Genomic DNA, 24,197 nt, shown 5'->3' on the forward strand with positions numbered 1-24,197 from the left:
GGCAGGGCCCGGAACCACATGTGAATACACTGGACATCTCAGCCGATGATCTGCTCAGGTGTGCTCCAGGAGACACGAAACATCACCAGGACTGGTTACTCCTTCCACTGCCAGAAGAGGTAGGACTGGGGTTACTCACGTGATGTCCCTTCGTTGATAGCAGCCTTGGAGCAGGCGGGCGATCAGGTCGCTGATGAACTCCACGTCATCTCTGTGGAGAGCTGCTTCTAACTCCTGAGGAGGCGGAGACAGGGGCGAGAGCTCAGACACAGAGGCAGACCCCCAACACGCCGCCAGCGGCCCTCCCCCCCCACCAGCACCCAGCACGGCACTGTCCTTTCTGGCTTGGTGCAGCTCTTTGGTTTTCTAGGCGTTTCCTCCCCTACTGCTCTTACCAAGCTCCATTTCCTTCATCTGTACAGGCAGACGCCTCTTTTTATAAGTCGGTGCCATCGCTTCTCGGCCTTTTGGCTAAGATCAGGTGTGTAAGTCAATGCCAGCACAGTCACAAAAGAGCTTAACTTATGTAAACAGGCTATAATGCTTTCTATTTTAATGCAGGCGTACAAAGGAGCAGATGTGTAATTGATCAGAAAGCGTTCATTTACTGAAGAGTTTCAACAAGTAAGCCAATTGCAACAGCTCTTCAGAACCATGCCACTTGGAATATTCTGTGCGCATACAGCCTGTGAGGCGCTACCCGTGCGGGGCTGGGGGGCGAATCCCAGGGAACAGGCAGTGGGATTTAGGCAGGGACGGCACACATAATCTAAACAAGGGTTCACTGAGGAGCTACAGGAACAGAGGTGACAGCCGGCATCTGGGGAATCCTATCCCTTTCCTTCTCAAGCTCCCACAGTGAACATTCACCACTCCCAGGACACAGGCTCATGTCCGGTCCACCCAGAGGCTGTCCACCTGCTGTGCAAGCTGAGTCCCCAGGGTCCACTCTGCTGGTGGTGTGGCCAGCTCAGAACCAGATTCTGAGGGTCTTGTAAGTGGGTCCAAAAGCACCAAGGGCACCAAAGACCAGCTTCTGACCTCCACACTGAGGAGCAGGCAGTGTACACAAGGGGAGGTCCATGTCTACTAGAAATACAGGGAAGGTCTTTTGCTCGATATTTTAATTCTTTTATTATTCTGTGTTCAAAAGCTCCTAAGTTTGTAAACGCCTCGAAAACGTCACGTGACGCAAGCATTACTAAGCATACTGACCAACAGAAACAAACAACTGAAACCGCCCTGAGACGGAAGGGGCCCTGGACACCTCGAAAGCCAAGGCCTCAGCGTGAAAACACTGTGCCAGCCCGAGGGCAAGCGTGGCCAGGATGTGCACACCTGTCACAGGGCGCCTGCTCTTCTGGGCAGACACCAGGGATGCTGAGCCCGCTCTTCCGAGGAGAAGCGGGTGGGCCTGAAGCATCTGCCATGTGAGTTCTGAGTAGAACTTTAACACTTACGAATACAAGTCCCACCCTGCCTCCCATGTCACCCACAGGATACCGAAACACACAATACACAAAATTCCTTTGTAGACGTATTTCTACAATATTGTGCCTCAAATTCAGAAGCACCTAGAAAAAACAGACCAAATCAGACACGGTGACTTGAGAGAGACACTTTCCCCGGGGCCCTGCAGGACACAACCCGCAGAGTCACTGCTCCGTCAGAGGCGGTGGCGCTGCCGCGGGACCCAGCTGTCCTCCCCGCAGCGGCCGCAGGTGAGCAGGGTCCCTGCACAGCCTCCGCTCTCACGGCCCCGCGCCCAGTGTCACAGGGAGACAGCAAAGAAGAAACAGGGCAGCAATTTTAATCTGCTGAACAAACAGGGGACTGGCTTATCAGTTAAAATTTTTTCACTTCAATGGATACAGAGTCTGAGATTTACAAGATCAAGACGTTCTGGAACAGATTCATAACAAAACGAATATACTTAACACTACTGGGGTATGTGCACTTACACTTAACATTACCGGACTGTGCCCTGACACATAACACTACTGGACTGTGTACACTAACACGTAAACTACCAGACTGTGCCCTAACATGTAACACCACTGGACTGTGTGCACTTACACTTAACACTATTGGACTGTGCCCTGACACCTAACACTACTGGACTGTGTACACTCACACGTAACACTACTGGACGGTACCCTGACACGTAACACTACTAGACTGTGCCAGTGACACGTACCACCACCAGACTGTTAACTTACATTTAACACTTCTGGACTGTGTACACTTAACACTAACGGGCTGTGCTGCGACACGTACCACTACCAGACTGTGTTCACTTACACTTAACACTATTGAACAGTGCTGCTGCTGCTGCGTGGCTTCAGTTGTGTCCAACTCTGTGCGACCCCACAGACGGCAGCCCACCAGGCTCCTCCGTCCCTGGGATTCTCCAGGCGAAACTACTGGAGTGGGTTGCCATTTCCTTCTCCAATGAGTGAAAGTGAAAAGTGAAAGTGAAGTCGCTCAGTCATGTCCGACTCTTCGCGACCCCATGGACTGCAGCCCACCAGGCTCCTCCGTCCGTGGGATTTTCCAGGCAAGAGTACTGGGGTGGGGTGCCGTTGCCTTCTCATTGGACTGTGCACTTACACATAACACTACTGGACTGTGTCCTTGTAACTAACACTATAGACTGTACTTAAAACAGTTACCACAGTAGAGTTTATGTATCTTTGACCACAATTTGGGGGGTCGGGGGGAGAACTTGCCACATTACAAGTATCCCAGGCAGACGCTGTGGTGATTTAAATGAGGTGACACTTATAAAAGCCAGACCAGCCTGGTGCGCAGTGAATGCTTCATAACATGTGAGCACTGCAGTTATCTCATTCTCAAGTGACAGTGTGTAGAAAAAAACAGACTGAAGAAAGTGGTCTTTTCAAAAATCAGATTTCTGAACAATAGAAATTCAAACTTTCTTTTAATACATGGCCTGTATGCATGATACTTTTGTTGTTGTTGTTGTTGTTTTGCATGATGTTTTTGAACTGTGGTGTTGGAGAAGACTCTTGAGAGTCCCTTGGACTGCAAGGAGATCCAACCTGTCCATCCTAAAGGAAATCAGTCCTGAATATGCACTGGAAGGACTGATGCTGAAACTCCCAAAACTCTGGTCACCTGATGCGAAGAACTGACTCACTGGAAAAGACCCTGATGCTGGGAAAGATTGAAGGCAGGAGGAGAAGGAGACGACAGAGGATGAGATGGTTGGATGACATCACCGACTTGATGGACATGAGTGTAAGCAAATTTCAGGAGCTGGTGAGAGAGAAGCCTGGCATGCTGCAGTGCATGGTGTTGCAGTCAGACTTGACTGAGCGACTGAACTGAACTGACTCATGAGCCAATAAAACTCCATCCAAATCCAGGTTATTCACAGCTACACCACTTCCACCTTCAGCTCAGAGCCCAGGCTAAGACAACCAGGGTTTTTAAACATGCTTCAAAAGCCCCGCCCCCGCCGCTCCTCCTCACTCCCCACCCCCTTTTGTATTCCCTTTTCACAGTGGGCACTGGGCTGAGAGCACAGAATCTGAACTCTGCCAAGAAGCTCTGGGAGGGGGGGGTGGGGAGCAACCAGCAAATCCCCGAGAAGGAACCAAGCAGGGCTCCTGAGCACCACACTCGCCCTCCTTGCAGCTGGCGTCACAGCTCATTAGGAATGAGCCTGTTCAGCCCTGCGACCTGGCGGTAGCTGCTGAGAAAAAGACCCCAGGGTGAGCCGGGGAGTAGTCGGGGTGTAGGGGCCTTGAGCCTGTGTCATGGAAACTTTTCCCAAAACAGGGAGAACATCCTGAAGAGGCAGTCCAGGAACATCACTAACTCCTCCATGCCAGCACCGCTCAAATTTGCTCTGCTCTCAAAGCTCACCGCAAGGGCCTTCTAGCAGTGGACCCAATCCCGAGACCCCAAATCTTCTTTATCTTGTGTGAAACAAGGTGGTAAAGAGAGAACAACTTTCTTTCCCTCAACTCCAAGGAAGAAGGGAGATGATGGACCTGCATACTCCAGGCACAAAGACCCCGCTGAGCTTCCCCAAGGAGGGCAGGGCCTGAGGAAACAGCCACCTTTGCTGCACTTAATGTAAAAGGCACAGATCTCCCTCACCTGCACAGGGACCAGCTGCAATGCAGTGGGGGCCGCAGTCAAAGGTGGGGGCTTCCATGCATGCCCAGGACTGCGCTCACACAAATGAGGTGCAAAGCAGGCCCTCCGAGGGCCATCCCAGCTGCTCTCTCAGAGAGGCTGCCTGGAGAGTGGGCCCAGGCTCCAGAAGGCACCCCTGGCACTTTGGCAGCTGATGCTTCTAACCTGGTATAAATCACCTTCATCCCAAAGGCTGCTGAGCTAGTTCACACCGTATCGGCAGCTCTGCGCTGCACACAACAGCCGTCACCAGTCATGACGCAGGGAGCAACTTTCTAGAAAGGAGACCACACAGCTCCCCTCAGGCTGAAAAATACTCATCAAAGCAATAAATGTATAAACCTACATGAATATGCTTGTCTGAAAAGGTATAAATTACCAAAACTGGCTCCAGATATTGAAAAAAAAGGCTCTGAAGTTACACACATCATCTCCCACAGGCAAGCCCCAGAATACAGAAGTAACTGCTGAGCACTGAAGAGATGGGAGCGTCTCAACAGCCCAGGAGGCTGGTGCTGACGAGCCTGAGACCAGGGTCGGAATCTGGACTTCACACGGAGACTGTGCCCTCGGAACCCACGGCGTGTGACTCATGTCACAGCTTCCGAGAGAGTTGGGTTTCCTTTGATGGTTTTGTTTTCATAATTGTAATTTGTGATCATTTGGAAAGGTTTGTTATTTTTAACATAAACATGTGAATGAATTTCAAAAATAAAACTGGAGATGTCATCAGACAACTTATGTGTAAGCTACTTCAGCCAGAAGCCCTAGACCCCTGGGGTTAAGCAGGCCCACTCCTTGCTCACCACTGGATTGGCTAGAAATTAATTTAGGTGGAACCAGTGAAATCAGGGAGAGAAGCAACAATCAAGACTGGAAGTTAATCTGGGCGTGGTGTGCAGGCCACAGCAACACAGGGCCAGGGTGAGCCGGTCCCAGGCCCAGCCCAGGGAAGACACCGAGGAAGACAGTGAGTCAGGGCAGAGGGGGTGAAAGGGGAGCTGCAGGAGCAGAGTCCATGAGATGCTGCAACTGTAGGTGGAAGGCAGAGAGCAGGACGTCTCAGGGAACAATTTTTAATACTGTGCCCCAGCCCCGCAACAAGACAATGGATCTCTAACTGATGAAAAACTGAGTGGGGGCGGGGAGGGGACAGAGATAACGAAGCCGGGAAATATCCTGGTTGTTCATGTGTGATCACGCCCTGGTCTCCTGGGTGAGAACAGCACAGAAAACTGCACACAGGACTTGGATGTGTGGGGCCCTCTCATCATCTCGGCCTCCGTGGTCACGTGTCAGGGGGTGTCACAAGGGAAAAGGCCCCTGCACCTAAAGACGTGCTCTGTGCCGGGCTCCGCAGCTCATGCTGAGGCTGCCAACAGACTGCGAGACACCCTCTTGGTGAGCATCACAACTGGGAGGGGGCAAGCGGTCCCCATTCCCGGTAGAGACGGCAGTGATTAAGAATGAGCTTGGTCAGCAGAGGAAGGGCCAGGACGTGAAGAGAGAAGACCAAAGCCAGGAGCCCTGGAGCAACCAGGCTGAAGGATGAACGTGACTGAAGGTTTTCAGAAATGCCTGCCATCAAACTACGAGGAGAAATCTGTGAAGATAGGACAAATTAGCAATGACCTGGCTGTGGTTACAACTGAGAGAACAGTTCTGAACTAACTGAGAAAAAAAAAGAATGCTCTAACTCGTCTAGAAAATTCTTCAAGAAATGGGAATACCAGACCTGACGTGCCTCCTGAGAAATCTGTATGCAAGTCAAGAAGTAACAGAACTGGACATGGAACAACAGACTGGTTCCAAATTCGGAAAGGAGTACATCAAGGCTGTATACTGTGACCCTGCTTATTTAACGTATATGAAGAGTACATCATGTGAAATGCTGGGCTGGATGAAGCACAAGCTGGAATCAGGATTGCCAGGAGAAATATCAATAACCTCAGATATGCAGATGACACCACCCTTATGGCAGAAAGCAAAGAAGAACTTAAGAGCCTCTTGATGAAAGTGAAAGAGGAGAGTCACAAAGTTGGCTTAAAGCTCAACATTCAGAAAACTAAGATCACGGCATCCGGTCCCATCACTTCATGGCAAACAGATGGGGAAACAATGCAAACAGTGAAAGACTATTTTCTTGGGCTCCAACATCACTGCAGATGGTGACTGCAGTCGTGAAATTAAAGGACGCTTGCTCCTTGGAAGAAAAGCTATGACCAAGCTAGACAGCACATTAAAAAGGAGACATTACTTTGCCAACAAAGGTCTGTCTAGTGAAAACTATGGTTTTTCCAGTAGTCATGTATGGATGTAAGAGTTGGACTATAAAGAAAGCTGAGCGCAGAAGAATGGATGCTTTTGAACTGTGGTGTTGGAGAAGACTCGAGAATCTCTTGGACTGCAAGGAGATCCAACCAATCCATCCTAAAGGAAATCAGTCCTGAATATTCATTGGAAGGAGTGATGTTGAAGCTGAAACTCGAATATTTTGGCCACTTGATGTGAAGAACTGACTCACTAGAAAAGACCCTGATGCTGGGAAAGATTGAAGGCAGGAGGAGAAGGGGACAGAGGATGAGATGGTTGAATGGCATCACCAACATGATGGAGATGAGTTTGGGTAAACTCCAAGAGTTGGTGATGGAGAGGTAGGCCTGGCCTTCTGCAGTCCATGGGGTTGCAAAGAGTCGGACACTACTGAGCAACTGAACTGAACCCGTCTGCACGCTGTCTAAAGGAGTCCCCAGGTGCTGACCCAGCCCAGTCTCTGGTGGAGCAGGGCCCTTCATCAGGCTGGGGAGAAACAACCCCTCTTCTGATTCTCAGCTCCCTGATGAGGACGTGGGTCTGGGTGTCAGGAAGGTGTGTGTGTTGAATGACAGATATCCATTTCAAAGAAATAACAATGTCCTACTCCACAGCACAAGGAACTACATTCAATGTTCTATGATAAACCACAATGGAAAAGAATATGAAAAAGAATGCACATATATGTATAAGTGAGTCACTTGGCTACACAGCAGTCATTAACCCAACACAATAATTCAACGATACTTCAATTAAAAATAAATTTAAAAACATAAACAAACGGCCATTCCAAGACCCTGGGTCCACTGGCCCTGGCAGGCTCTGCGTCTACACACTGAGCAGCCACTGGTCACCTGAGAGCTCCCAAGGCAGAGCCAGCGCCAGGCCCGGAGGGAGCTTCAGCGACGGGCGGCTGAGAAGCAGGCGGAGTGGCCCTGCAGGGCTGGAGAGAGACTCCTCAGCAAAGTTCTCTCACAAAACAGTCAGAGGCTGTCCTGCTGGCTCCAGTGCAGGAGACAAGGGTTCGATCCCTGGTCTGGGAAGATCCCACATCCCACAGAACAACTAAGCCCGTGCCCCATAACTACTAAGCCCATGCTCCACAGCCAGAGAAGCCAGTGCAACAAGAAGCTCGTGCAGCCCAAATCAAGAGCAGCGGCTGCTCGCCATACTTAGAGGAAGCCCGCACACGGCAATGAAGACCCAGTGCAGTCACAAATAAATAAATACTTTTTAAAAAAACAAGTTATGTAGAACATTAATACTGATCAAGTTCCTTCTATTACAGGACTCTCACCCAACTGTTTTATTTGGGGTAAGAAATTAACAGACACAGCTTGAGACAGCCTCAATCAATACAAGTTGTGGCTGCCTGCGAAGATCACCGATTGAATCATTTTACGAGGAGGTTCCCCAGGTTGATAACAAGTGTTGAAAGTCACATTAAATAGAAACATACAAGTGCTTATGTTGTAATGACCATGACTATACACCCATGAAGCAACTAAAAGCCAATCTTACCACTAAGCGAAAAGGGACTTGGAACAAAATTTTCAGAAATTAGTATTAAAAGCAGATTCAAAAAGATAGACGTGAGGTTGAAGTATTCTAGAAATCTGCCCTTGAGATCTTCACAACTGATTTTAGTGATGATGAAGAAATTATTTCTGGAAATAAGGATGGAGGAAAAACAATTATTTCTAAACTTAAAAATCCAAATGTTATCTGTTGTGTGGCAGAAACCAACACAACACTGTAAAGTAATTATCCTCCAATTAAGTTGTTCTAAAAATTCAAAGGTTTATGTAAAATCCCCAAAGTAAAATTTCCAAACAGAAATTTGACTATTTTATCTGTTATTAGAAGTTTAAATACACTATGACACAAAAACAGTCCAAAGTTTGTCTGAATCATCGCGTTATGAAGATGGCGTGTGGTGTAAGTTTAAGCACCTGTGTAAAGTCTTCATGTTAACGCTACTATAGAAGGAATTGGGTCAGAATTCTTAATTCCCACTCTTCCCACTTCACCAAAAAGGCAGAGGCCATTAATGTCCGGAAAGGGGAAAAAGTATGGGGAATGATACTGAACAGTGACCCCATTTCTTCTAGAACATGGCATAACTGGGTCCATTTATCCCTTATTCAACCTTCAAACAGACCAGAGTCACTGCCCACCCTCTACACCACCAGATCCCCTCCCAACCAGTTACTAACGCAAACCCTCCAGGTCACTTCAGATCCAGCCTTTTCATCTCCTCATTTTCCCTCCCGTGTCCCCTCATCCTCCACATTAAAAACTGGACTGTTTATCAAGCTGGTTAGAAAAACAAGGAAGCCAATATTTTCCAGTCAAAATTTACTGTCGTCTGCAGTGGGAAATGTAAACTACACAGAAGGAGGCAGTTGAAAGGTTTTAACAAGGGAAAAAACACCTGGCGTTCTTAAGAATTAGTAGGAGACTCTGGGTTTGATTCAAGAGTTTGATGCAAACGGGCTGGAGAGTGGAGGAGTCACACAGGCAGACAGTAAAGAAGGTGGACCACAGGCAAGAAAAGCACTAACCAAGGCCTCCATGTCCACGTGCCTGGCCACTCTGGCTGCCTCCTGTTGCACACGTGCCTGTGCAAGCGCCTGGAACCTCCAAGCCAGGCTAGGACCCCACACATCAATCATCATACATCCACGTGAGACTTCACTCCTGAAAGTGTCCTGACTGCTGGATAAATGTTGACAGCTGCCAAAATTAATGGGGGGGGGGGGGGGGGGCGCGGGGCGGTGGCGACAGCGGGGAGGCGCGGGGGAGAGGTGTAGAGGCCCCCAGAGCAGACCCACCTGTTCAGGGATGCACAGCACCTTCTGGCCAGGCCACTTAGACAATGTACAAACTGCAGTAAAAATACTCCAGGCATGTGGTCGCCCTGAACACTCTCTCACTAGTCAAGGAACTTCATTAGCTGGCCTTAAGCAACAAGACTCCTGGTTAATTATCTGCCTCAAACTGACATACCAGTAGCTCTCAAACAGTGAAACTGCACTAAATGACTGACTGAACCTTGGGGGTGGTTGAACACAATCTATGCAAAATATCGTGGCAAGCACCAGTGATGTACACGCACCCTCTTTCTGACCAATCTGCACTTGAGCCAGCTGTAAGGCCCAGGCAGGAGGAGCAGGTAAATTTGTTCATGCTCTCCTCTGTCCTAACCTCTCTCCTTCTCCAGGCCTCAACTCCCTCCTCTCCCACCTCTGCAGGCTTCCCCTCCACTACCTCCAACTCTCCTGCAGGCCTCCTGCCATTCATACTCCACTCCCTCCTCAGAATCCCAGAGCCAGGAACCAACAATAGGACCCAACCCCCAGAGGGCCCAGCAGGAGAGCAAGCCCAGCACCAGGAGCTGCCCCTGCCCCTGCCCAGTCCCACTGCTCTAGCAGAAAGCCTTTCAGTCACCCCTGACCCTTCTCTCATTTTACAGCCTACACCTGGCTGACTCTCCTGCAAATCCAAGTCAGAAACTGCTTCCCCTCTACCTCCTCCTCCAGCTGCTCTCTCAACAACAACCCTTCAGGGCCTCCTAACTGGACCCTGCCCAGGGACATGACAGGCTCAAGTCAGAACAAAGCTCCAAGGGGACCCTGCAGGCAGCCCCCTGCAGACCCTCAGCCCTCCAACCCCAGTCCCCATCAGCCAGCCTCCTGCCTGCCCCTGGGGGACCCACAGTGCTTCTGCCACCAGCTGGGTGGCAGGACCCCATTCTGCACCTGCAAGGTTGCCCCATCATTGTCCAGTCCACCTACTGAGCTTTATTTTTCTAGTTAACTATCACTTACATATTACATGTTCATTTCTTTTCTTCCTTCCACCGTTATTATGTAAAGCCCTTGAGAAGCTTCCTGGTTTTCGCATGTGCCTGTTTCCCTAAATGCCCAAGAGTATTTAGCACTTGTGTTTGAAAACTGGTCAGAACCCACAAGCCAAGATTCCAGACTGAAGACTATCAAAAAAAAGAAGCCCTAAGCTCTAGCTATCCTGAAGGACAATAATTTAAAATATGAATACAGAGAACCATATAATGAAAATAAAAGCATCTGAAACATTTAATGACCACTTGGGAGTTTGGCCTGAAGTCATCTGTGAAAACTCTTTTCCAAAAATTTTATCTGGAGGAATTCACTTATAAAGCAGGCACAGGGGTTGGTCTCAGGTTAAATTAAGCTCAGAGGCTCCAGGAGCCCTTCTGGGGTCAGCGCGGTACAAAACGACCTCAACTGACCCTTTCAATATTTCCTGCATTAAATGGAGAGCTCACGGCGAACTAACCAGCAGTACTTCCCAAAAATCACAGCTATATCCCCATCTGTACAACAGTTTTAGTCTCTTCAGTTGGAAAGAAGGTCCTTCCTTCATGCCCGCCCACCCACCCTGCGGAGAGGGGTTCTCTGAGGTCCAGAGGCAGGCCTGCAAGGCCACGCACTTCTGCTGTCGCTTCCACTTAGACACAGGTCACGCAGCGCACACGTGGTGGGCAGAGGTGTGCAGTGTTTCTTTCTCTGCCTGAGGACATCAGCTATGAATGCTGGGAAAGGGGCCTGAAAAATTACATCTCAGGAGCTGACAGACTATTAAGAAAGACTTATTTTGCGGGACAACTTACTGACATCGATGAGAGGCAAAACTAAGTAAGCTGTGCAGCAAAACAAGTTGCTTTGAAAGAAAAGAATAAACTGAACCAACAGAGGAGAGACATGCTCCTCCCATGCAATTAACGAAACTTCTGTACAAATGCAACTTTCTGCTCTGCTGACAAAGGACAGTTCGACAGTTCGTTACACGCCTGCAGGAGAGACCTTATTTCCTTGATGATGGGAATGAGGGGGCACCCACAACTGGGAGGAGGGCTGTTGTCCCCAAAGAGGTCTCCAGGACACAGCAAAGGAAAGGGAAGACTAATCCAAACCTGAAACCACCACCTGCTGGTCTGGGTGGAGATGGAAGACCACTAACACTGAAGAAACCCCAAGGGGTCATATCCTAGGCAAGAAAAGTATTTGGTGCAAATGTGACAGATTTCTCTGCCCCAAAAGAAACATAGGATGTGAAATACAGGATGCAGCTCCAGTATGAGGCACAGAACGTGAAAAGACGCTCAGTTGTGTCGGACTCTTTGCAACCCTACAGACTGTACAGTCCATGGAATTCTCCAGGCCAAAATACTGGAGTGGGTAGCCTTTCCAGTCTCCAGGGGATCTTCCCAACCCAGGGATTGAACCCAGGTCTCCCACATTGACAGACGGAATCTTTACTAGCTGAGCCACAACAGAAGCCCAAGAATACTGGAGTAGTTAGCCATTCCCTTCTCCAGTGGATCTTCCCAACCCAGGGATAGAACCAGGGTCTCCCGCATTCCAGGCAGACTCTATAGCAGCTGAGCTCCCAGGGAAGCCTAATAATACTGGAGTGGGTAGCCTATCCCTCCTCCAGGGGATTTTCCCGACCCAGGGATCGAATCGGGGTCTCCTTCATCACAGGCAGATTCTTCACTAGCTGAGCCACCAGGGAAACCCTATGAGGCACAGCCTCAAACCCTAAGTTCAGTTCAGTTGTTCAGTCGTGTCCGACTCTTTGCGACCCCATGAACCGCAGCACGCCACATCTCCCTGTCCATCACCAACTTCTGGAGTTTACCTAAACTCATGTCCATTGAGTTGGTGATGCCATCCAACCATCTCATCATCTGTCATCCCCTTCTCCTGCCTTCAATCTTTCCCAACATCAGGGTCTTTTCAAATGAGTCAGCTCTTCGCATCAGGTGGTCAAAATACTGAAGTTTCAGCTTCAACATCAGTCCTTCCAATGAACACCCAGGATTGATCTCCCTTACAATGGACTGGATGGATCTCCTTGCAGTCCAAGGAACTCTCAAAGAGTCTTCTCCAACACCACAGTTCAAAAGCATCAATTCTTCTGCACTCAGCCCTCTTTACAGTCCGACTCACATCCATACATGACCACTGGAAAAACCACAGGCTTGACTAGACAGACCTTTGTTGACAAAGTAATGTCTCTGCTTTTTAATTTGCTGTCTAGGTTGGTCATAACTTTCCTTCCAAGGGGTAAGCGTCTTTTAATTTCATGTCTGCAATCACCATCTGCAGTAATTTTGGAGCCCCCAAATATAAAGTCAGCCACTGTTTCCACTGTTTCCCCATCTATTTGCCATGAAGTGATGGGACCAGATGCCATGATCTTAGTTTTCTGAATGTTGAGTTTTAAGCCAACTTTTTCACTCTCCTCTTTCACTTTCATCAAGAGATCTTTGGTTCGTCTTCACTTTCTGCCTTAAGGGTGGTGTCATCTGCATATCTGAGGTTATTGATATTTCTCCCGGCAATCTTGATTCCAGCTTGTGCTTCTTCCAACCCAGCGTTTCTCATGATGTACTCTGCATATAAATTAAATAAGTAGGGTGACAATATACAGCCTTGACGTACTCCTTTCCCGATTTGGAACCAGTCTGTTGTTTCATGTCCAGTTCTAACTGTTGCTTCCTGACCTGCATACAGGTTTCTCAAAAGGCAGGTCAGGTGGTCTGGTATTCCCATCTCTTGAAGAATTTTCCACAGTTTATTGTGATCCACACAGTCAAAGGTTTTGGCATAGTCAATAAAGCAGAAGTAGATGTTTTTCTGGAACTCTCTTGCTTTTTAGATGATCCAGCGGATGTTGGCAAATTGACCTCTGGTTCCTCTGCCTTTTCTAAAACCAGCTTGAACATCTGGAAGTTCATAGTTCAAATATTGCTGAAGCCTGGCTTGGAGAATTTTAAACATTACTAGCGTGTGACATAAGTACAATTGTGCGGTAGTTTGAGCATTCTTTGGCATTGCCTTTCTTTGCGATTGGAATGAAAACTGACTTTTTCCAGTCCTGTGGCCACTGCTGAGTTTTCCAAATTTGCTAGTGTATTGAGTGCAACACTTTAACAGCATCATCTTTTAGGATTTGAAATAGCTCAGCTGGAATTCCATCACCTCCACTAGCTTTGTTCATAGTGATGCTTCCTAAGGACTCCTTGACTTCACACTCCAGGATGTCTGGCTCTAGGTGAGTGATCACACCATTGCTGTTATCTGGGTCATTAAGATCTTTTTTGTATAGTTCTTCTGTGTATTCTTGCCACCTCTTCTTAGTATCTTCTGCTTCTGTTAGGTCCATACCATTTCTGTCCTTTATTGAGCCCATCTGTGCATGAAATGTTCCCTTGGTATCTCTAATTTTCTTGGAGAGATCGCTAGTCTTTCCCATTCTATTGTTTTCCTCTATTTCTTTGCACTGATCACTGAGGAAGGCTTTCTTATCTCTCCTTGCTATTCTTTGGAACTCTGCATTCAAATGGGTATATCTTTCCTTTTCTCCTTTGCTTTTCTTTTCACTTCCCTTCTTTTCACGGCTATTTTTAAGGCCTCTTCATACAGCCATTTTGCTTTCTTGCATTTCTTTTTCTCGGGGATGGTCTTGCTCCCTGTCTCCTGTACAATGTCATGAACCTCCGTCCATAATTCATCAGGCACTCTATCAGAGCTAATTCCTTAAATCTATTTCTCACTTCCACTGTATAATCATAAGGGATTTGATTTAGGTCATACCTGAATGGTCTAGTGGTTTTCCCCACTTTCTTCAATTTAAGTCTGAATTTGGCAATAAGGAGTTCATGATCTGAGCCACAGTCAGCTCCCGGTCTTGCTTTTGCTGACTATATAGAGGTTTTCCAACTTTGGCTGCGAAGAATATAATCAATCTGATTTTGGTGTTGACCATCTGGTGATGACCATGTGTAGAGTCTTCTCTTGTGTTGTTGGAAGAGGGTGTTTGCTGTGACCAATGCGTTCTCTTGGCAAAACTTTATTAGCCTTTGCCCTGCTTCATTCTGTATTCCAAGGCCAAATTTGCCTATTACTCCAGGTATTTCTTGACTTCCTACTTTTGCATTCCAGTCCCCTATAATGAAAAAGACATCTTTTTTAGGTGTTAGTTCTAAGACGTCTTGTAGGTCTTCATAGAACCCTTCAACTTCAGCTTCTTCAGCATTACTGGTCAGGGCATAGACTTGGATTACCGTGATATTGAATGGTGTGCCTTGAAAATGAACAGAGATCATTCTGTCATTTTTGAAAGTGCATACAAGTACTGCATTTTGGACTCTTTTGTTGACCATGATGGCTACTCCACTTCTTCTAAGGGATTCCTGCCCACAGTAGTAGATATAATGGTCATCTAAGTTAAATTCACCCATTCCAGTCCATCTTAATTCGCTGATTCCTAGAATGTTGACGTTCACTCTTGCCATCTCCTGTTTGACCACTTCCAATTTGCCTTGATTCATGGACCTAACATTCCAGGTTCCTGTGCAATATTGCTCTTTATAGCATCGGATCTTGCTTCTATCACCAGTCACATCCACAACTGGGTGTTGTTTTTGCTTTGGCTCTATCCCTTCATTCTTTCTGGAGTTATTTATCCTCTGATCTCCAGTAGCATATTGGGCACCTATCTACCTGGGGAGTTCATCTTTCAGTGTCCTATCTTTTTGCCTTTTCATACTGTTCATGGGGTTCTCAAGGCAAGAATACTGAAGTGGTTTGCCATTCCCTTCTCCAGTGGCACACAGTCTGTCAGACCTCTCCACCATGACCCGGCCGTCTTGTGTGGCCCCACGAGGCATGGCTTAGTTTCACTGAGTTAGACAAGCTGTGGTCCGTGTTATCAGGTTGGCTAGTTATCTGTGATTGTGGTTTCAGTCTGTCTGCCCTCTGATGCCCTAAAAGTCGCCAGCAAATGACAGATTCCACAACATCTAAGTGTCTCCGTCCGGACGTAGAAACTAGAAGCTTCACACTTAAATAAAAAGGGCCAGAAAACTGAACTTCTAACTCAGGCCCCCTCTCAAGGTCCAAAGTGAGACTCCAGGTTACAAGTGTAAACTGAAGGTGTCACAGGTGACAGGCTCCTGAGCGGAGGGTAAAGCCGTTTCCCACAGGGATGTGCGTCAACAAGCCTGGCGGCCTCCTCTGGTACAAACAGACCCGCTGGCTCCTGCTTGGCAGTGAGATCCACTTTTCAGCTGGACTGTCTGTCCTGACACCCTGCACCTGCACTCTGGTCTGCAACGGGGGTGTGAGCTGTGAGGCTCATCGCAGATCACTCTTGACCAGTCATCCTGCTGCTGTGAACCACAGTCCCACAACACTTAGCGGCTTAAAACAACAACCACTATGTTCTTTCTCACCCCGCCCTCGGTGAGTGGGGAACTTGGAGCTGCCTGGCCTCAGGGCTCTCGTGTGTGGTCAGATGCTGGCCGGGGTTCCATCAGCTAAGGACCATCCACACTCCCAGTGCTCACATCCATGGCAGGCACTGCGTGAGCCAATCGGTCCCTCCTACAGGGGTCTTCACACGACTGCCAGAGTGTCCTCGCGCTGTGTAACATGTGAGCCAGGAGACCAAGGTTGAGGCTGTTCTGTCCCAGCCTCCGAAGGCACACGCCCCTCCCAGTGGATTCCACAGGCTCTGCGCATCAGCCAGATTCAGACTGGGAGGGGACAAGGACCACTGGGACATGTCAGAAGCTGGCTGTTTCACACTCTTCTAAGTTGTAGTTACTAAAAGCCACTAGTACTAAGTTCATCTCTGAAATCCAACAACATCATCCAAGCTATGAATACTGAACTTCTCACTTACCGAACAGTAAGAAGATCGAACAAACACTGGCATATTGAGTGCAGCACTTTAACAGCATCATCTTTTAGGATCTGAAATAAATCAGCTGGAATTCCATCACCTTCACTAGCTTTGTTCATAGTGATGCCTCCTAAGGCCCACTAGACTTCGCATTCCAGGATGTCGGGCTCTAGGTGAGTGATCACACCATCGTGGTTATCGGGGTCATGAAGATCTTTTTTGAATAGTTCTCCTGTGTATTCATGCCACCTCTTCTTAATATCTTCTGCTTCTGTTAGGTCCATACCATTTCTGTCCTTTATTGTGCCCATCTTTGCATGAAATGTTCCCTTAGTATCTCTAATTTTCTTGAAGGGATCGCTAGTCTTTCCTACTCTCTTGTTTTCCTCTATTTTTTTGCATTGTTCACTTAGGAAGGCTTTCTTATCTCTCCTTGCTATTCTCTAGAAATCTGTATTCCGATGGGGTTATCTTTCCTCTTCTCCTTTTCCTTCTCTTCCACTTCTCTTCTTTTCTCAGCTATCTGTAAGGACACCTCAGACAATCATTTTGCCTTCTTGCATTTTTCCTGGAAATGGTTTTGATCACCTCATCCTGTACAATGTTACGAACCTCCGTCCATAGTTCATACTTGAATGGCCTATGGGTTTTCTCTACGTTTTTCAATTTAAGTCTGAAGTTTACAATAAGGAGTTCATGATCTAAGCCACAGTCAGCTCCCAGCTTTTTTTTTCTGACTGTATAGAGCTTCTCCATCTTCAGCTGCGAAGAATATAATCAATCTGATTTTGGTATTGACCACCTGGTGATGTCCATATGTAGAGTCATCTCTTGTGTTGTTGGAAGACAGTTTTTGCTTTGACCAGTGCATGCATTATCTTGGTAAAACTGTTAGCCTTTACCCTGCTTCATTTTGTACTCCAAGGCCAAATTCCGTTACTACGGGTATTTGCATTCCAGTCCCTTATGATGAAAAGAACTTTTTCTTTTTTGGTGTTAGTTCTAGAAGGTCCTGTAGGTCTTCAAAGAACCATTCACCTTCAGCTTCTTTGGCATTAATGCTTCACCAGTGACGGCAGTGTTGGCGTGCTTACACTGAGCTCTGGCCACGTGGTGGACGCCGTGCTGCACTCTCCACACCCAACGTCTCAACCCCCTCCACTGCTGTGTCCCTCACTCAGCACTCACTGGAAATATCTGGGCAGCAGGAGGACAGCTGGAACCAGTGGCCAAGTTGAGAAGACGCCTGACCTGAGACCAAAAGGATGGAAAGCAGCCAGCCACACAGAAGACACAAGTGAGGGCTTTCCAGGCAAGTGAAGCCACGGCTGAAAAGCTCTGAGGAGCTGCAATGCAGGAGTAGACCTGAAATGCAGGATGAAGTCAGCCTGGTAAACTGAGACACGAAGAAGAGTCTATCTTCTGTGACACTGAACAGGAAGCTCTTAAGCAGCAAAGTGACAGCCTGGATTTATTACTCCAGCTGCTGGTGGCACGTGCACTAGAGATTGGTTAGAAGCGAACGACGATGATCCAGACCTGGGATGACGGTGGCTGGCCTAGAACAGCAGCAGGTCAAGGGAGGGAAAGAAGGGCAGATATTCCAGATCCATGCTCAGTCAAACTAACAGAACGGCTGGAAGGCAGGAAATGTAGAAGGCGTAAAAGAAGCAGGAGACTAAGAAGATAAAGGGATCTGGGTGTAGGCAAAACTTCAGTAAATGGTGACATTTTCTACAGTGGATAACATTGGATTAGAGGTTGGAGAAATCAAACAGACACAGTAACTTACGAGGAAGAGGGACGTGTACACACAAGGAATGGTGAGGTACACAGCCAGTACTTTTGGAGACATACATATGACCAGCAGTTAATGAGCTCTTTTCATTGCACAGGCTTCTGTACTGATTCAGTGTTAAGAAATTGAGGTCATGTATCACTTTTTTCCATTAAAAACTATCTTTTTCAGCTCCAGAGATATAACTGACAAAAAAATGCAAGATACTTAAAAGTATAATTTGATACACATAGACACCATGAAAAGATCACCACCATCCACTCATTAACACATCTGTTACCCCATGTATTTACACCCCTCTTGGGGGTGGGGAGAAATTTTAATTCTACTTTCCAGAAAATCTCATACAATACTGTTGCCAACTACAGTCACCATCCTCAGATCTCATTCCTCTTATAACTGGAAGTTTATGCCCTTTCACCAGCCTCTCTCCATTCCCCCTGCTTTCAGCAACAAGTCGTCTACTCTGTCTCTAGAAGTTCCATTTAAATCCACACATAAGTGAGATTATGTAGCATTTCTCCTGTGTCTGGCTTATTTCACTCAGCATAATGCCCTCTGGGTTCATCCATGTTGCTGCAAATGGCAGGATTTCCTTCTCTTTAAAGGCTGAATAATATTTAACTGAATGTACATACAGACCACATCTTCTTGATCCACTTACCCAATAACAGACCCTCAGGCTGTTTCCATAATGCTGTAATGAACATAGGAAAACAGGTATCTCTTCAAGATGATGACTTCCTCTGGATTATATGGTAATTGTGTTTTGAATTTCTTGAGGAACCTCCATACTCTTTTCCATAGTGTCTGTACTAGCTTATATTCCCACCAACAGTGCACAAGGATTCTCTTTTCTCCGTGTCCTCACCAGCACTAGCTATCATTTGTCTTTTTGTTAACAAGCCATTCTGACAGGTGTGAGATGACACCTAACTGATTTTGATTTGCATTTCCCTGATGATTAGTGATGTTGAGTACCTTTTCATATACCAGGAAAATGGTACAGGAATTAACACCTGGGAGTGATTATGACCTTTTCCCCCTCCCTGTGGGTACCTTTCCATCATCCATCCTCCTAGGCTCTCACAGGATTCTTACTGCTTAAAGGGACTCTGCCTTTTCTTTCTTTCTTTCAAGATTAATTTCAAAAATAATAAAATCATTTAACATATGATTACAATTACTAACAAGTTACAGCTAAGAAGAATTTTAATAGTGAAATCACCCTGTGGAATACTATCAAGTGGTAAGATTAAGTATGTAGAACTAACCTAAAAGCACACGACTCTAACCTGATGTGCAACTGCCGACTCGCTTTGTTGTTTTCATTTACTGCAAATATAAGGATTTCTAGAATGCCTGGGTCAGAGGTTTCAGTTTTTAAGAAAACAAGCTTAAAAAGAGCTGAGACATGCAGACAAAGGAATATGTCAAAGCAAGGCTGGATCACATTTAAATGGGCCCAAATAAAGAATAGGGAAAAGGCTCTTTAAAGTAAGAAAAGGGTTTTTTCCCCAAGTTGAAAAATAAAAATCCACCTGAACAAAACATGAGCAAATTCTCCCAATTATTACTTATTCCATCATTAAGCCAAAATTTGAATGGTTCTATGGAATCATTTCCTGGTAATTTCTAAACACACTATTTAAAATTTCTATTAATAAATTCACACATGAAAATATGACTATCCTATGCAAAGAACAGTAACAGGTAAATATCCTACAATGTTAATACTTTCCATATAAAGTTACAATTCAATCACTGCAGTGCTGGCCTAAGAACAGACCCTAAAATAATGGAAGAGACATGTATCAACCTAACAACATTTCAAGTAACAGAAAAAACATTAATCAGTAAATGATTCTGGCATAACTGGCTCATTTTCTGGAAAACACACTCAATTTAACACCACACACTCAATTTAAATAATAAAAGCTAACAATATCAAAACACAGTCTTTCTAAGCATTCTATCCACAAAAGAAAATTCAAACAGCCCGACATGACCCGTGAGTAGAGTGTAGTAAAGACCAACATCCAGTAAGTGAAACACTGTGACAGAGCACAAGTGGCCTCTGGTAGAGATGGAGCACGTTAAACCCAATCTGAAATGGCATAAAAGAAGAAACGGCATAAAAAGAGCTGCTGCCACTCATCACAAGTTCTAAAAGAAAAAAAAAAAAGAGTAGTTCCATTTTTGCCTATCAAAGTAGCCGAAATAGCAGGCTCATATACTGATAGTTTAAAACTCTGGGTTACAGTCTGAGACCATATCATCAAACTCATCACTCTTCTTTTCAGAACGTTCATAACAAAACATAAAGACATTAATTTAAGCAATGTTTTAGAGAAGTATACCTCCATGTATGGTCTATGGACCTGAACATCTCTTGAGGGCACTTATTAAAAAGCAACATAGGACTCTTTCCAAAATAGGATCAGGGTGGGAGTGGTGTCATGGAGTAAGATATAGGTAAATTATTAAACCTCGAGTGAAGCACCCCAGACAACACTTTTTTAAAAAGGTTTCATCAGGTTTGAATACATGTTATTCTATACAAATAAGGGTGTGTGTGTGCGCGCGCGCTGAATTGTGTCCAACTCTTTGCAACCTCATGGACCCTAGCCCATGAGGTTCCTTTGTCCATGGAATTTTCCAGGCAAGAACACTGGAGTGGGTTGCCATGTCCTTCTCCATATAAATAAGGGTAAGTGGTTTTTAAAAGGCCTACTACGGCACAAAAGTCATTTCATAAACTAGAATAAAACTATGTGGTTCATGTATTAAAATGATCATCTAAGCACACCCATGCCTTCTACCATATTCCTGCCAGCAAGAAATGTCTAATTCATCCAGCACCATTCAAGACCTCCAACAACAGCCAGCCAGCTTTTGCTGCCCGAGCACACGTCGCCTGTTATCAGACCTGACAACCCTGAGTGACTGCAGTGAGAAACATGGTCACCCGCAGATATACTGCACTACCTTCTTGCACATCAATTTACCAAATAAATGTTCCACACAACACAGGTTAAGTCTCCAATGGCTGTACAAACGTCATGGTGAGCAGCTCTGTTTTGTAGCAGACAGTGGCCAAGGAAGACTAGCTAAAGTGCATAAAAATCTACCTGGCTCAATCTAGCCCTGGGAATTAATGTTTAAGGATTGACAGAAGCTATAGCCAGTCTTGGCTTCTCAGTCCCAGACTGGCGGAGCGGGGTAGGATTTCATTCCTAATAAATCTTTTGAGAGACAACTGAAATAAAAAAATGTTTTCTTACCACTCTTTGTTATGTACCATTCCCTTCCATTTCTCCCCAAGGAAGACTACATTCTGTACCGGATCACGTTGCTGTTGTTGTTTAGTCTCTAAGTTCTGTTTGTCTCTTTTGTGACCCCCGTGAACTGTAGTCCACCAGGGTCCTCTATCCGTGCGATTTCCCAGGCAAGAATACTTGAGCAGGTGGCAATTACCTTCACCGGAGGATCTTTCCTGACCCAGAGGTGGAACCCCTGTCTCCTGAACTGACAGGCAGATTCTGTACCTCTGAACCACCTAGGAAGCCCCACCAGATCAGGTACCATATTCAATAATCAAGAGGCCCAAGGGGTCAACAAGCAGAGCGAGCATGAACAGGGGCAGGGGGGGTGGGGGGATAGAACAGGACAGATGTGGATTCAACTCAAGCGTGGCTTCCTCAGGTACTAGAGGTACGACCTAGAGAATCATCACTTCTGAGGCATTTTCAATTTTGTGCCATTAAAACAGAGAAAGAGAGTTCAGTTTTTCAGTCACTGGGGCAAATGGGACAAGTAACCAGAAACGTAACAAGGCACGTGTACCTGGGGACATCAAGTTCAGGTGCAAGGAAGCCCTTTGATAAATCATGAGGATTGGAATGCTGAGCAATGGTGTTTGTTCATCCTTTTTACAAAATGCTATAAATGACTATGTATGTACATGCATACATATGAAAACACAGTTTATATAAACTCAAAAGGCAATCATACTATTCATTCTAGGTGTTTCATAAATGCAATCTTTCTTCCTCCTTGTTTATCTTCTACATCAGTAATACTTCATCCTTTCTTGCTTTTCTTAATGCACATGAAGTCACATATATGGTTGATACAAATATGAATGCAGATTACACAAAAGTTATGAGGGCTGGCTTTTTCTTAACTGATGAACATCACCCATACTTCTCTACACACTGCTTTCCGCATTATCTTGTACAAATTCCTCCAGGTCGAAAGGTAGAGCTCCAACTCATTCTTCGAAAGGCTACCTAACAGACCATGATATAACATGTAATGTTCATTCACTCTGCTACAGATGGACTTTTTGTTGATTTTGGTTTCCATTTTTTGCTACTTAGAACCATGTCACACTTCACTTTCTTGTTCATAAGGCCTTGCTATTGTTTTCCACATCTCAGCAGTGCTAACAGAATGAAAGAGTTTCCTCTAAAATCAGGAACAAGGCAAGGATGCCCACTTCAAGCACTGCTATTCAACACATACTGGATGTTTTACACAGAGCAATGAGATAAGAAAAAGAAACAAATGCCACCCAATTAGAAAGAAGTAGTAAAATTATCTCTGTTCATAGATTATATCATCTCATATGTAGAAAACCCTAAAGGTAATAATAAAAAACTGTTAGAATTAACAAACGAATTCAGAAAAGAGGATACAAACTCAACACATAAAACTCAGCTGCAAAAACAAAACAAAACAAAAAACTCAGCTGCATTTCTATATACATGAGAACATTTTTTTAATACAAAAATAATTCCATTTACATGAGCATCAAAACAGAAATACCTAGGAATTAATCAAGGAGATGAAAGATTTGTATTGATCCAATAAAAACTACAGAACATTGTGAATGAAGTTAAAGGCATAAATAAATGGAAACACATCCCATGTTCACTGATTAAAAGACTTAATATTGTGAAGATGTCAATACTACCACACATTCACTGTAATCTATCAAAACCTCACATGTCTTTTGTAGAAACAGAAGAATCCATCATAAAATTTACATGGATTCTCAAGAGGACCCAAATAGCCACAGCAAACTTGAAAAGAACAAAAGTGGAGCACTCTCACATCTTCATTACAAAACTTACTACAATGCTATAGTAACCAAAACATATAGGCCAAAGGAATAGAGTGCCCAGAAATAAATGTTTGCACAAATGGTCAAATGACCTTGACAAGAACAGTCTTTCCAACAACTAGTGGTGGGGAAACTGGATAATCACATTGAAAAAAAACCAACCAAATGAGAGAAGTTAGACCTTCACCAGTGCGTCTGTGAGGCCATGCTGAACAGGCAGGTCACAAGCTGGGCAGAACGGACCCAGCGTGTAACATCAAACACACAAAAGTTCATTCAAAATGAATCAAAAATCTAAATGTGAGACCTAAAACTATAAAATTCTTAGGAGAGAACATGGGGCAAAATATTCATGAATTTGAACTTGGCAGTGATTTCCTGGATATCACAGGCAGCAAAAGTAGACTTCCCCCAAAATTAAATATTTTGCACATCAAAAGACATCAACAGAGTAAATAGGCAACTTACAAAATGGACTATTTGTTAAATCATACATCCACTACAGGATTAATATCCACAATATATAGAGAGCTCATAAAACTCAACAACAAAAAATCAACAATAAAATTAAAAGATGGGCAGGGCTTTCCTGGTGGGTGAGTGGTAAAGAATACACATGCCAAAGCAAGAGACCAGGGTTAGATCCCTGATCCATGAAGATCCCACATGCTTTGGAGCAACTGGGCCTACGCAGCCCAACTACTGAGCTTGTACTCTGGAGCCCGGGAGATGCCAACAACTGATCCCAAGGGCTACAACTACTGAAGCCCACACGCCCTACAGCCTGTGCTCGGCAGGAAAAGAAGCCACTGCCACAAAAAGCTTGTGCACCGCAAGTAGAGAAATGCCCATGCAGCAATGAAGATCCAGCACAGCCAAAAAGAAATAAATTTGTTTAAAAAATACTGATTTTTAAAAAGAATGGGCAAAGGACTTGAATCGATATTTCTCCAAAGATACAAATGGCCGATAAGCATAGGACAAAATCCTGAGTATTACTTATAGTGAGGGAAGAAAAATCAAAACTGCAATGCGGCATCGCCTCACATCCAT

At 45.5% G+C, this 24,197-nt stretch overlaps 1 protein-coding gene across 1 annotated transcript in view; it reads right to left on the reverse strand.

Annotated features, from left to right (window-relative positions):
* Window positions 1-24,197, reverse strand: part of LOC133043610 (chromatin remodeling regulator CECR2) — a 115,115-nt gene that overhangs the window by 40,321 nt on the left and 50,597 nt on the right. The window contains exon 2 of the mRNA XM_061124617.1: window positions 140-234. Coding sequence (XP_060980600.1) covers window positions 140-234 — 95 coding nt within the window. The remainder of the gene's footprint in view (window positions 1-139; window positions 235-24,197) is intronic.

Source organism: Dama dama, chromosome 22, assembly GCF_033118175.1.
Source record: "Dama dama isolate Ldn47 chromosome 22, ASM3311817v1, whole genome shotgun sequence".
Taxonomy (NCBI): domain Eukaryota; kingdom Metazoa; phylum Chordata; class Mammalia; order Artiodactyla; family Cervidae; genus Dama; species Dama dama.